The sequence below is a fragment of the Dreissena polymorpha genome, chromosome 14 (genome assembly GCF_020536995.1).
Source record: "Dreissena polymorpha isolate Duluth1 chromosome 14, UMN_Dpol_1.0, whole genome shotgun sequence".
In the NCBI taxonomy this organism is placed as follows: domain Eukaryota; kingdom Metazoa; phylum Mollusca; class Bivalvia; order Myida; family Dreissenidae; genus Dreissena; species Dreissena polymorpha.
This window is the reverse complement of record NC_068368.1, coordinates 13,227,247-13,242,063: the sequence shown is the minus strand read 5'-3', so window position 1 is coordinate 13,242,063 and position 14,817 is coordinate 13,227,247. Positions and strand designations below refer to the sequence as shown.

The following is a 14,817-nucleotide window of genomic DNA, read 5'->3' as shown; positions in this document are numbered from 1 at the left end:
TAAGGCAAATATTGAAATACCTTTTACTTATTTATAAGTCCAGTATCATCAGTATGCGTGCGGGATACTAAAGTACATTATATTTATACATATTTTGCTACTACTGCAATTTTTTTCGCGCACGGGGAAATGTTTATAATAAAAATATTATAACATATAGTTTTTAATAATAGTTTTATCAACAAGGTCTGTGTTTAGGAAATCATTTAATAAGTTATTTTGATTAAAATCTTTACATTAACTTCTGAAAACAAAATACCGTTCTAGCCATCAATATGCCCATTTAATTGAAAACATACCAGGTAATTAAACTAACGATTGATTAAATTTTTCGCCTTTCAAGAGACGATGTTTAACAGAAAGTAAAATTCGGCTCGAGTGTAGGGTGGTTGATAAAGATTACAAATAACAAGCATTTTACTGCATTTAAATACTTTGCGCTTTGCAAAAAAATCCACATGTATTGTGTATGCACATGCTTATAATGGGTCACCTAGTTACAGTGGCGTAGCCAGACCCAAATTTTAGCCGAGGCAGTATCTTAGGTCATTCTAGGGGGGTCCGGGGCATGCCCCCCCCCCCTCCGGAATTTTGTTATACCTAGAACGTCTTTGGTTCGTTTTAAAGGCCATTTTAAACCACATTTATACCTAAATTATCGGAATCGCGGGCGCTACATATGACCGTTTAGTGTCAATAAAGTTAACAAAAAAATCTGCTACAAGTTTATTGTCAATTTTAGTTTCTGTTACCATTAGCACATATAAAAAGGATCATTGATGAAAGTTATTTGAGAAAAAATCCGGACCTACTGGGGTTCGAACCAACGCAGTGACAATAGAATAGTGGTCAATGGATCCAGAGTCTGACGCGTTACCGATTGCGCCAGAGGGGCATAAGTACAACTATCTAACTTAAATCAGTAAAGTATCTGGCATTTTTTTTACTGTCAGTTCTATCACAACTACATTGACTATTAAAAAGCGGGATATCATGATTTGAAAATTCTAATGTAAACAAAGATTCTTACCACCTGAAACGGTCCCGGATTTAACTCGACACCGGCCATAAAGAGGAGAAAACCAATAAAGCCGAAAACGCCAACCACCCGAAGTGTGTCTTGGTCCAAAATAGACCCAGACCAGGCCGTAAAACACCCGATTCTAGTTCGGTACGTTCCAATGTCCACCATGATCATAGTACGAATTGTACAGTGCGACGCTTTGTTTAATATACGGGTTTTCCAAATAATTTTGCTGAGCCATTTTGGCATCAATTGAAGTTATTAATTTGAAATAATTATCTGCCTCAACATGAACCAATTGTACTCAATGATAATATTTGTTTGTGAATATCATAGTGCCTAAAATTCATTAAATTGCCTCAATTTCTTATAAAAAAATTATTCTTTGACATAATATTTCCTTTATTCCTTGTAATCTCAACATTGCTCTGCAAATTTTAGCCGAGGCAACTGCCTCGGTGTGCCTCAGCGTGGCTACGACGCTGAGTTACGTGGAGTTGCTGTTAGATGTCTTCGCCAGGTATTCGAATAGTGAAATGTCGTTTGCGCCCGAAAAAGGCCGGACATTCAAGCATCATATTGCATAGCTATACACTAGGGGTTCGATACGTTTTTAAATTACAATGAAGAGCTGTTCACCAGGTGTTTGCCAGGTATTCGAATAAGAAAGTGGTGTTTACCGCCGTATTGAGAGGTGCTTTCAAGTAGCGTAACGCATAGCTGTGCACTGGGTGTTCGACAGGGTTATAATGAATAAAAACTAATAGCTCTTCATCAGATCTTCTTCAGGTATTCGAATAATTAAATGTTGAACAAATATAGATCGGGGGACAGTGTAAGTGCAAGACGAATGCGGAAGGAGACAAGTGTGCCACGTGCAAAGCCTATTCGGCTAACCTCGGATCTAACAGTTCAACCGGCTGCCAAAGCTGTGGTTGTAATCTAGCCGGCTTTTGTCTTGCAATCCCGACTTGAGGTGCACTTGCAAGACGAATGTTGAAAATATGAGTGGACAATGCAATGCATGTTTAGCCGGATTTTACAATATCTCAGGACAAGATGGATGCACATACTGTAATTGCAATCCTTTAGGCACCAATTCGCCTAAGACGTGTAATAAGGACACAGGCCAATGTGCATGTGATGACAACGTACAGGATCAGGGCTTCATATGACGTTTTCAAAAAATTTCCTTGTGAATTCATGACCCTTGATCACCCTTTTACAGCTATTGTGTTTATATAGTAGTGCGTTTCTATCAAGGAAAATATTACAATAACGTAATCATGTATATCGCAGTGATCATTTCTGTTATGATTGTCGAACACTTTTCTTTGTTTAATAGTGTGTTTTGTACACTGTCCTGAATTGAATAGAACTTTATAATAAATTAAGCAATTTCCTGACGCTTATGGATTTTAATGTTTTACTAGTGTTGCAATTCTGTAGCGTTCTTTTTGAAGGTATTTTAAATTGTTTATTGTTATAGTATATTCTGAATACATTATAACGGTGTTGAAGGAAATTCTAATTCATTGTTGGATAAAAATAAATCGGATGTAATTAACGCAAGGTTTGTTCCATTAACGGTGACATTTCTACATTGCAGGCCAGATGTGCGACACTTGCAAAGACACTTTCTATGACTTAAAAACAAATTGTTCTAAGTCATGTAATTGCAGTATAGCCGGCTCGGCAAACTTGACCTGCGACAAGACGTCCGGACAGTGCAACTGCATTCAAGAACCAACGCAACCGAACCGTCAATGTGTAAGAAAATCCTGCTCATACCCGTTAACATTTTTCATTTATGTATTTTGAGCTGTTATATGTACTAATATTTGATTATAAGTAAGTTAAAGCACTTATCAAAACTCGGCTCTTGGTTGTTTACAATTTATATTTAGCAGATAAAGATAGAGATAAATATGTTTTAAACATCCAAACACATGTTGCATATATTAAAGGGTGCATACAATAATCACAAACGAAGTAAAATAAGGGTGAAATAAGTACATTTAAGCGTAACAACCATTTGTATATCAATCTGTATACCTATCATTATAATAACGATAACAATGATATGTGCACCATGGTAGATGTAAGTCTCTGGATGTCTGATCGGTCGGTGATTTTAAAAAGCAATAATTCCCAATACATGTAGGTCTGTCGGATAAACTCGATAGCTGCTGCACATTGTTTTCTAAATGGAATATCTTCTAAGTAAATTTCATAACTGAATGCAAGCATGGGCACTTTAAGGACCATTTAAAGCCTGAGTGAATCATTTGGAAAATAGAACCAGGTATCGAAGTGACCACATTTCGATTCCAAGCTGTTATCTCAATCAACGAGTCTCCGTCTGTTACGGCATTGCTGTTCACGTTTGTCTGGGTGACAAGATCCTTCTTTTGTATTTAAAGATTAGTAACTAATTCTTTAAACTTTTATTTTTGGAAAAAAGAGCCATTAATTGAAATTATAAACATTTTGATCAAAGATTTGATTTCGATCATCGTTGCTATATCTTGGATAACGTTGCTTTACAATTTTGTCTGTTAGTCAGATCCCACTTTTTCATTCGCATTTAATGATTGATTTGTTTAAAATTTGTCTTGATTAAATATTAAATGATATTACTCACAAATAACTTGATTCTTAGATACTTGTTATCACAGTCTGGGTCCAGTTTGTTATATGATTTTTTATTACCCTGATATTTAATAACTGGTATGTATACTTGCAGACTCCTCTGATATCCTCCATCACCCCAGAGTTCGGTCCGCTCGCCGGCGGCACTGACGTGACCATCACGGGTGAACTGTTCGAAAACCACACCGTCAAACCAATAATACTCATCGGTGTAAACGCTCAGGTTTTCAGAAGCAGGTGGTTTTGTGTTTCGTTTCATTGATGATTTTAGTGGGCTTATGTCTCATTTTGATTGCTTATATATAGAAACATGCAAATTCGGCTTCTTAACAAAAATCGCATTCATACTGAAAAGATTTTTTATATCAAAGTATTTAAAGCTAAACATGTGGTCATCTATGAAAAGATTGATATCTTACACATAATTTGTGCAAATGATGACTCATTCCATTTTGCTTTATAACACTACATTTGGTTCCCCATCCTGAGATAATTACCTGCATTTAAAAAACATTACTTTGTATTCCCTAAGAAACGAACAGTGGTTGCCTTGCCCAATCAATCTTCTACTTCCAAAAACAATACTAAGAAAAAACTTATTTAATTTGGCTAAATTTTAGAACTTCAAATTCGATTGTCTTCAAAACGAAGAAAAGCCACAACGGTTTCCATGGCAACATCAGTATTCGATGGAGCTCAAACGAAACCACTAAAGCTGGAGCGACGTTTGAATACAGACCCGACACCACTCTCTCAGTCTCGAACAACATCATGGCCTACGCAAGGTACCTATTCAATTGAGTCTCGCTTTGTGAAAACTGGCGTAAAGTGTCGTCCCAGATTAGCCTATGCATTCCGCACAGGCTTATCAGGGACAACACTTTCCGCATACACTGGATTTTTGTTTAGAAGAGACCTCCTTTAAAGTTAAAACCAAATATCCCATAAAGGCCGGAAGTGACGTCACAAATAAACAAAGCCATGTTTAACCACAGCGGTGCTCAATAATTGAACATGTCAAGGATTGTGAGGAAATCAAGCGGAATCTTGGTTTTGCTCTCAAATGATGATCCTTTCTCCATTCTTAATATTGTGTCGTCGTGAGCTTTCAAACATAAAATGTAAAAACAAGAAAACTTCATATGTATCATCACGATAGAAACATTATAGTTATAATGAATTGTTTGCACGTGATCGATTGTAAAAAACTGACACAAAACACGCTACAAATACGTACACAAATGAATACAAAATGAAGCCATTGCTTTAGAACGGTCATTGAAAGCGTCTTTCAAGCGTCCCGATACTCACATTTGGAAGCTTGTAGCATCACAATTCAATACAAATGATAATAACAGAGAATGCACATCAATTTGGCTACTTCACTTCTTAATGGTTTGAGGCAAGTTGTTTAGATTTTAGTCTTCTCGGCTGATTTTTTCTGATGGTCAGAATCGTGGCCCAAACAAGTGCTGGCAAATAAGGTGATTTCACATTCTATTCGCTTATTTGTTGATAAAAAATGTTGTTTTCAGCGGTGGTTGCAACATTTGCTTTAACGGTACTGACTTGGACAGCGTCAAATATCCGAGACTTGTCGTGTATCTGGACAAGGGCAAACCGCTGGAATCGGTACGTTACTGCAAACTTTGCATGTTTTTGTAGAATGAGTCAGGTGCGTGTCACATGTTGTTTTTCTTTTCCATTATAAAACGCTACGAGAAATGTAGTTTTTTTTATCGAACGTTAGTTTGATCGTTCTTGACCCTCGGTATGCACAAGATATCAAACACTAGCCAATTACAATCCATATTTCTCTACATTAAGGAATGCTCATCAAACGGCACCGAATGTCCATCTACTGGAGACAAGTTTTTGTACTGTAAGACGCCAAATATATTAACATCTATCACCACGAACATAACGTTGAACTTTGGTTTTAAACTTGACGGGATTGGCAACTACACCAATATATCTGATTACCGCTTTGTCGCCTTCAGAGACCCAGTTGTTAACAAAAATATTAAACAAAAACTGGACAACACCTTTGGCAATGGACTCATCGAAGTAACGGTACGTTGTTGCCGTTTTTTCTTGAATGTTCCATAAATGCAATTGCCTTGTACAAATGTTTGTAAAAACGTTGTAATACTTAAATCAACACATGCTGCATCAAAACATCTCGTTAAATTAGGGGGATGGACTGAATTACGCCTGTAACGACGCTGACATAAAGATTACAGTCGGTGAAACTCCGTGTTCCATTCAGTCCAGGTCGGACGCAAAGATCACGTGCAAAATCAACGAGAAGTTCCCGGGTAAATCTAGAACAGAGGAGATCAGGGTAAATGAGGGACGACAAAAATATTGCGAGGATTGAAAGTTATCAGAATTTAATTACTAGACCAGATACACGTTGAAGTCAAATGCACAGTTCTCGAAATGTGTAACAATATCCGAACATTGTTAGTTATATGCTCAAGCGCATGATAAGTCTAATCTTAATTTCCTTGCCATTTGACTCTGACGGTTTGCGTAATTTTTATGAATGACGTTTTAAGTACAGCAAGATGCTTATAACTGATAAAAATGAATTTTAAAATAAATATCTAAAATACCCGCATATTTTCAAATCTTATTCAGATAACGAAAAGTTTAAATATCTAACAGTATCTGTTGCTGCATAAGAATGAAACGACCGTACATTGAAAGTACTGTTTGGTATACAGTCGAGATTTTGTTTTTTATTGTCGTTTTTTAAAGGTCACAATAGGAAACTTCACAAGTGTGTTCGGTACAGTGGAGTTATTATCGTTTTGGTATACCATTGGATTCTACCATATACTTGGCGGCGTGTGTCTTTGCGTTGTTATTATGCTCGTCGTCGTCTCTTGCTGTTGTTATAGGCGACGAAAGAGCAAGGGGGCCGAAGAGCCGGGTTTCTTAGATACAGGTTAGTACCGTTGGATACCTCGCCACAGTTCATTCGCTATACGTTCTCGTCGTTCTATCAAGGATGGGCGTGCAACAGTTGTAACTGATTAACATTTAATCAATGTAATAAGTATTGTTATTTTCAAATTTTGGACAAGATATGTGCAGCAAAAATCTATTTCCTGACTATTCCGATTGGTTTGCAAAATTCGACTGGCAGGTTTTCTTCAGTTTACAAACAGTTTAGATATTCCTTTTAATAATGGAAATGTCTTATATCTACATTACATGTTTTGTGAATAACCCAAGGTCAATCGTTCGATTTAGAGCTCCCTATAACCGTTGTATGTCCCAGATGCTTTGTATCGAAATTCCCAATGTGGGGACCTCAGTCTTTGTCTGTGCTGTACATTTGTTAGATTTGTGTTTCAATTGTTTTTGTAACAATTTTTGGAAATTGTTTCTTTCCTCTAAATAAAGGGTCACTTTGATCTCCCTACTCTCGCTACAGTTGTAGTTTAACCGTGTGTATATTTATGTATTCGACTTCAAATGTATATATATATATATATATATATATATATATATATATATATATATATATATATATATATATATATATATATATATATATATATATATATATATATATTTATCTTTAATAACCGTTTCAGAATGTTACGAAAGAAAAACCCGCAGTGGAAATTATCACATTCGAATGACCCCCGCTGTACATATTGAAATGGCACCATTGTCGGCGATTTTAAGCTCTGCATCTGGAACAGTCCCAGCAGCCAGAAGCGTTCTCGCGCCTACCACCAGCTTCCTCTCGCCGACGCCCACATCCAATACAGCGTCCCACAAGGTCGCGTTCTGTGATCGTTTGGACGAATCGGACGCAAAACTAATCGAGAGTTCGGTCGTCTTACGTGAACACGTAGAACTTTCAAAAAATCCCAGATTCACCAACCAAGGTTGACGTCAGTTCATTATAACTCATAAAGTTTTATTGCGAATGTTTTTTGTATACATGTATATCGTTTCATCGTGGTATCGACATTAACGCATCATTGAACGCGTTTTTGTTTGTTTTCGTAGTGTGCTGTGTATTTTATTGTTGCTTTTAAACATAAAAACAATTAAAACCTATGCTCTTAACTGCTTTCAAAAAACGTTCATAGACATTAAGAAGAGATTTGACATAAAATCGATGCTTATTGAATAGCGTTATCTGATTTCAGGCAAACTATCGCGAGTCATTGATGGCCAGTTTTCGGACAGCTCATCCAGGAGCACTGTCGGACGTAACCTTACGATAAAAGTCTTGAATGAACGATACCCGGGTAAGATATGTCGCAATGATATAGCTTGGAAGAATTAAAAAGACTATTTTAGAAAACTCGATTTTCATATATTTTGCGATCTAATTGATTTATATGGTAAAACTTGTTTTGTAACTGCTTATACACATGTATTTTACGCGTTTATTTCTTCTTATATTGCTTCAATATACGACAGTAACGGATTCCTCTTCTCTAGCTGATGAACCAAAGCATGATTAAAAATATTATGTTTACTAATTAGCTTACTCCCCCAAAATGCATGCGCAAAATTTCAATGTACAGTCATATATATTACAAAATAACATAATTACATAATATCAATGTGTTAATATTTTTAAACATCAACCATCCTCTTACTTAAACGTAGAACAACACTTTTTACACTGAACAATCCACAAATAAAGAGAACGCCTTTAACGAGAAATTATATCAATATTTATTTCACCATAATTCACTTAACCTTCCAGAAATAAAGAGACCCACTTAAGAGTGAAAGCTTTTCAACATTATTTATACTGAACGTTTCAAAATAAAAGAGGCCGTCTTTAAATTGAAAGTTAATCAACATAATTTTCACTAAACCGTTCAGAATTAAAGAAACCAGTCTTTGATTGAAAGGATATACAAGTAATTTACCTTTCTAAAATTTAAAGAGACCGGTCCGATTCCCGAATGGCTCGTGAAAGAGTTGTGTGAGTGCACTAGATTCCGGGACTTCTACAACGACCACGTGCTCCGTATGATGGGTATTGCTATCGATGCTACCAAGGTCTATATCCTGTACGAAGAGATGGAAAACAGGACCTTAAAGGAGTACATGATCATGTCGACAAAAGTAAGAATAGTCCCTTGTCCAAAACCTCCACCGAGACTTAAGTCAGTAAATAATGTATACAGAAAACTATTTTTTTTCTTACGTGCTTTCAAGCGGCGACAGAGCAGTACGACGACTGCTTGATTTTATAATCAACGGGGTTCACATGGGATTTACACACGGACTGGACAGAATGTAAACAATATTTTACAAATATCTTAAGTTAATTTAAATACATTTGCAAAAATCATTAGTGCATAAAAGGCAGTTTTTCTTGAAGTTTATGTCGATATCTTAAGATTTAAGAATAAATCATTGAATTTGTCTGAAATCTAAAATTTCCCGTTGCGAGCAGCATATAAGTAAAAATAAATAACCATGAATGATGTACACATCGAATTTTTGGCCAAGAACACAGGCTTATTAATAAAAATAATTGTGATGTATTTCACATTGCCACGAGCAGCATAAAAACTGCCTTTTATGCACCAGTTGAAGTTCTAATTAAATATTGTTTTAAAATGTTATTGGAAAATAAGCACCACTTACCGGTGTGTTTACATCCCTGAACGTTAACTTGTAAACGCCACAGAGTCACGTGATCCAGCACCATGGAAGCTATAGCTTTTTATAGCGACGTCAACGTATGAAGTTTTCGTGAGTGTTATTACTTTTCGCCTTCTCGCCTTCGAGTCAAAGATACAAAATCAATGATGCTTGTATCGCTATAACTAATTTAAGATCCATCTTATCAAACCCGTTATGCAGCATCCGATTTCATTGGTCGAAATTTAAAAAAAACCCTCTGATTGCCGATATGTAAAAGCCGATCTAATTGTCGATATTTTAAAAATTGTGAGTGCCGATATGTAACAGCCAATTTAATTGGAGATACTTATTGAACGGTGGTTTCCACGGTTACAGGACAAGGTGATTCCCAGTGTGGACCTGATGGAACTCTGTCTGCAGGTGGCGGAAGGCATGGAATATCTCTCCACCTTGGCCGTGGTACACAAGGACCTGGCCTGCAGGAACTGCTGGTAATATTTGAACCTTGTTCTTGGAAAACTGGGCTTAATGCATGTGCGTAAAGTGTCATCCTAAATTAGCCTATGCAGTCCGCTCAGACTTATCCTAAACGACACTTTCAGCCTCAAATGAATTTTCAATTAGAAGAAACGTCTTTTAAACAAACAATCAATGAAAGCGAAAAAAGTCGCCCCTGATTAGAATGTGCGGACTGCACAGATTAATATGGGATGACACTTTACGCACATATATGAAACATAGTGTTCACGGAACGTGGCTTTTACACCCATTATTGCTGCTTCTTCCTGTATTTGCGCGATGATTATCTGAGATATTAACTCTATGATTCTACATTCTCAAATCTTTTCTATAAAGAAGGAATGTAGTTGACAATTGTTAATAGTTTTATTTGATCGTTCGTCAAAAAGTTGTAATTCTGTTGTTACTCTTGTATCTTAAATGCAATTGAGTAATTAAATAGTAATTAAATTGAATGCGTTTTAATTCCCTTTTATTATTGTTTAATTTGAGTTACAATGCTATGACGTTAAATTTTATTTACACTTGAATGTATTATGAATATTGCTGGGCCAAGTGTGAGGTTGAGCGCTCTATAACCAGGTTTAAACCCCCAATGCTTTGCATTGACCGTTCCAAGGCGGTGACCCCAGCTTTATTCATATTTTGTGTTTATGTTGGTTTGTATTGTGCTGTATTGTGCTGTTTTGTACTGTTTGGGCAATCGGTCACTTGCCTTAAATAAAGGACCAACTAATTGTTTTTAATGAAAATTCAATATTGCTCCAGCAGCTGGAGTTTCACTTCTTTATATTGTATGAGTAAAAGGAGGAGTTGTGGTAGAAGTTGTGATTATGGTATTTGGTGGTTGTGGAATTGAGGTAAAGTTACTGGTCTTATGATGGGGCTGTCTGCGGTCATTGTAGTGGTGGTTGTTGTAATGATAGTAGAGATTGTAGTGATGATATTTAATGCTTGTAAAAATCGTATTCGTTGCTTGTGACAATGGAATTTGGTGCTTCCGATAATATTGGTGGTGCTTTTAGTAATGGTAGTAGTGCTTTCGATAATGGTAGTGGTGCTTGTGGTAATGGTAGTAGTGCTTTCGATAATGATAGTGGTGCTTGTTGTTATGGTAGTTGTGCTTTTGATAATGGTAGTGATGCTTGTGGTTATGGTAGTGGTGCATTCTTAAATGGTTGTGGTGCTTGTGATAATGGTAGTGGTGCTTGTTTTGTTTAATGGTAGTGGTGCTTGTGATAATGGTAGTGGTGATTGCGATAATTGTAGTGGTACTTTGATAATGGTAGTGGTACTTGTGATAATGGTACTGGTGCTTGTGGTTATGGTGGAAGTGCTTTCGAAAATGGTAGTGGTGCTCGTGGTAATGGAAGTGGAGCTTTCGTTAATGGTATTGCTGCTTGTGATAGTGGTAGTGATGCTTGTGATAATGCTAGTGGTACTTTCAATAATCGTAGTGTTGCTTGTGGTAATGGTAGGGGGCTTTCGTTAAAGGGAGTGGTGCTTTCGTTAAGTGTAATGGTGCTTGTGATTATGGTAGTGATGCGTGTGATAATGGTTGTAGTGCTTTCGATATTAGTAGTGGGGCCTTCGTTCATGGGAGTGTGCTTTCGTTAATGGTAGTTTTGCTAGTGATATTGGTAGTGGTGCTTGTGATGATGGTAGTGGTGCTTGTGATAATGGTAGTGGTATTGTGATAATGGTTGTGGTATTGTGATAATGGTAGTGGTGCATTCGATAATGGTAGTGATGCTTGTGATCATGATAGTGGCGCTTGTGATAATGATAGTGGTGCGTGTGAAAATGGTAGTTGTGATTGTGATAATAGAAGTGGGGCCTTCGTTCATAGGAGTTGTGCTTTCGTTAATGGTAGTTGTTCTAGTGATAATGGTAGTGGTGCTTGTGATGATGGTAGTAGTGCTTGTGATAGTTGTAGTTGTATTGTGATAATGGTAGTGGTGCTTTCGATAATGGAAGTGGTGCTTGTGATCATGATAGTGGCGCTTGTGATAATGGTAGTGGTGCTTGTGATAATGGTAGTGGTGCTTGTGATAATGGTAGTGGTGCTTTCGTTCAAAGGAGTGGTGCTTTCGTTAATGGTAGTGGTGCTAGTGATAATGGTAGTGGTGCTTGTGATGATGGTAGTAGTGCTTTCGATAATGGTAGTTGTATTGTGATAATGGTAGTGGTGCTTTCGATAATGGTAGTGGTGCTTGTGATCATGATAGTGGCGTTTGTGATAATGGTAGTGGTGCTTGTGATAATGGTAGTGGTGCTTTTGATAATGGTAGTGGTGCTTTCGTTCAAGGTAGTGGTGCTTTCGTTAATGGTTGTGGTGCTTGTGATAATTGGAGTGGTGATTTTTTTTAATTGTTGTGATGCTTGTGATAATGGTAGTGGTGCTTGTGATAATGGGAGTGGTGATTTTGTTAATGCTAGTGGTACTTGTGATAATCTTATTGGTGATATCGGTAACGGTAGGGGTGTTTGTGATAATGGTAAAAATGCTTGTATTGATAATGGTAGTGGTACTTTTGGTAAAGGTCGAGGTGATTGAGGTAATGTAAGTGGTGATTGTGATAACGAAAGTGGTGTTTGTCGTGAATTAAGTAGTTGCAGACTTACTGATAGAAAAAAGCATCGCACGAAGATCATCCTTGACTAAAGTCCTGGGTTGAAGGAGGTGTTCTCGTAATGGTTTTGATGGATGAGGTTATGGTAGAGGGTGGTGGTAAATAAAGCATTATAAGTACTCGTAGCACAACTCATGACACGATGATCCCTAAAGGATAAGGAAGAGCAGGGCTTGCCCTGAATTAATTTTTGGTATAGTATTTGAAGAAGAACGGCATTGTTTGGTCATGGTTGTGGAGCCTGTGGTAATTGTTGTCGTGGTTGAGATATTGGCGATACCTGTTGTGGTAATGGTCGATAGTTGTTGTGGCACTGTTATCGGCGTTCTGGTGATGGTAGTTGGGGATTCTGGTATTGGTATGGACGGTTTTGGTATTCGTAGCGGATGATTGTGATAATGGTAATTTTGATTGTGGTTATGTATTGGTGGCTGTGGTAATAATAGTTGGTGGTTTCGGTTACGCTAATGGTAATCCTAGGGATAAAAGTAGATGGTTCCGTTGACGATAGTGGACAGTTCCGGTAATGGTATTGATAGTTGTTGTAATGGTAGAGGGTTGCTGCAGAGGTTGCAGTAGAATAACGGCTCACAAAACGCATTTCCTGATGATCATACATCGCCGTGGTAAACTTGGGATCGACCAGCAGCACTTGCTTGTACTGGTAGAAGAGTTTGGCTTTATGTTGACATTAATAGTAGTGGAATAATAGAGTATTAAGACATTACTAGTAGATAATAGTCTAATAGGCGAAGAAAATATTTTGTTAAAGAAAAAATAGCACAAAGTGTTATTTGCATGTGCGGACTGCACAGGCTAATATGGACAACACTTAACCATCATGCATCAAGAACAGATTCTCAGAGCGAAGCCAACTTGCAATTAACAGCACCACATTCGATAATTCATGCTTTGGTATGTTGTAATTGTCAGGGTCGGAAAAGAACGCCTGGTCAAGGTCGCTGACAACTCATTCAGCGCGGATCTCTTCTCGAAAGAATACATGAGCGAGAATGGTTCCATGGTTCCGGTCCGCTGGATGGCGCCCGAAAGTCTCAAGCAGGGCTTCTTTGATGCGAAATCCGACATAGTAAGCTTCTCGTGACCGCTTTCATGTATTTGTGTAAGGTTACATACAAATACATATACCTGTCTAAGCAATGAATTCACTTCAAATTAAAATATGATCTTCATACATTATAAATGCTTCAATTATTTATCATGAAACCTTGCTTTAACGTATTTGAAAAAGGTAATTTAATAGGGAAAAATACACACAAAAAAACAAAACATTTAAACAAAAAAACAACTGAAATTTCTCACAGTATTCTCCCTTGCATTTTTCTTATGATTGTGAATGTTGAAACAGTGGAGAAATTGCGTTTGAGATTTAATCAGATATACACGGTTATAATCTCTTAAAGTGGGTATGCACGATTTTGATATGTGTTCAATTGTAATATATTGATTAAAATATGTTACACTAACACAAAATAGGAAAGAACAATTATACATTGAAGACGAATTTCATAAAATTCAGCAAACACAAATTAGCGCCCCAAGCCGATTGTGACGAAGATTTTTCGTACATATTTTCCTACAATAACCGAAGCAGTCGTCTTTTTATTAGGATCGGAGTTAGTGTTCGTGTGTCGTATCAATAGATAGTGTTGCAGGAAATTAAAATGATCCGTAAAACTAAATTTATATTCACATCGTACGTGCATGATATACATAATGGCGAATTTGACTGCATAGACATTTTCGATTTCAGAATTAAATATCTCGCTTATTTCGCAGTTTTGGGCACATGTTCTTCTTAACCTTTACTTAAAGGGGCTGTCCAACAGATTTTGGCATGTATTGAAGCATGTCATTAAATGCTTTCTATTGATAAATTTAAACATTTGACCGCCTTGACCACCCGACCATCCATGCTCATGCTTAGAGCGGATGTATTTTTGACGATGCTGGAACAGCGTCGTCTAAGGTTTGATAACCAGTAAAAAAAATCTTCACAATTGGGACCTATGTAAAAGACCGAGCCAGTCCGATTGAGATAACTCGATTTTTCAGTTACTTCCCTTGGCATTCGCCACTGCGTAGGAGATTGCTCGTTGATTTTCATTGATAACATTCTCCTAGCAGAGTTGTCGTTCGTGTTGATAAAGGTAAATATTAATAGAACAGCATATCCTGGGGAAACAGATTCAATAAGTGTATCAGAACGTTAATCTAAAATTAGTAATTTTACATCCATTTTATTTTTATGGACCAATGAAACAACTATATATTTTCTCTATTTTGTTTGATATTTGTTCTCGATTTAGTAAATAAATTGCGAATGAA

At 36.9% G+C, this 14,817-nt stretch overlaps 1 protein-coding gene across 1 annotated transcript in view; it reads left to right on the top strand.

Annotated features, from left to right (window-relative positions):
- Positions 1–2,377: 2,377 nt before the first annotated feature.
- Positions 2,378–14,817, top strand: part of LOC127857764 (hepatocyte growth factor receptor-like) — a 54,152-nt gene continuing 41,712 nt past the window's right edge. Inside the window, exons 1-13 of the mRNA XM_052394423.1 lie at positions 2,378–2,487; positions 2,634–2,794; positions 3,771–3,913; positions 4,297–4,461; positions 5,212–5,308; positions 5,504–5,749; positions 5,871–6,020; positions 6,440–6,629; positions 7,285–7,584; positions 7,852–7,953; positions 8,607–8,788; positions 9,692–9,807; positions 13,402–13,558. Of these exons, the coding sequence (XP_052250383.1) occupies positions 2,436–2,487; positions 2,634–2,794; positions 3,771–3,913; positions 4,297–4,461; positions 5,212–5,308; positions 5,504–5,749; positions 5,871–6,020; positions 6,440–6,629; positions 7,285–7,584; positions 7,852–7,953; positions 8,607–8,788; positions 9,692–9,807; positions 13,402–13,558 (2,061 nt within the window). The 5' untranslated portion in view covers positions 2,378–2,435. The remainder of the gene's footprint in view (positions 2,488–2,633; positions 2,795–3,770; positions 3,914–4,296; positions 4,462–5,211; positions 5,309–5,503; positions 5,750–5,870; positions 6,021–6,439; positions 6,630–7,284; positions 7,585–7,851; positions 7,954–8,606; positions 8,789–9,691; positions 9,808–13,401; positions 13,559–14,817) is intronic.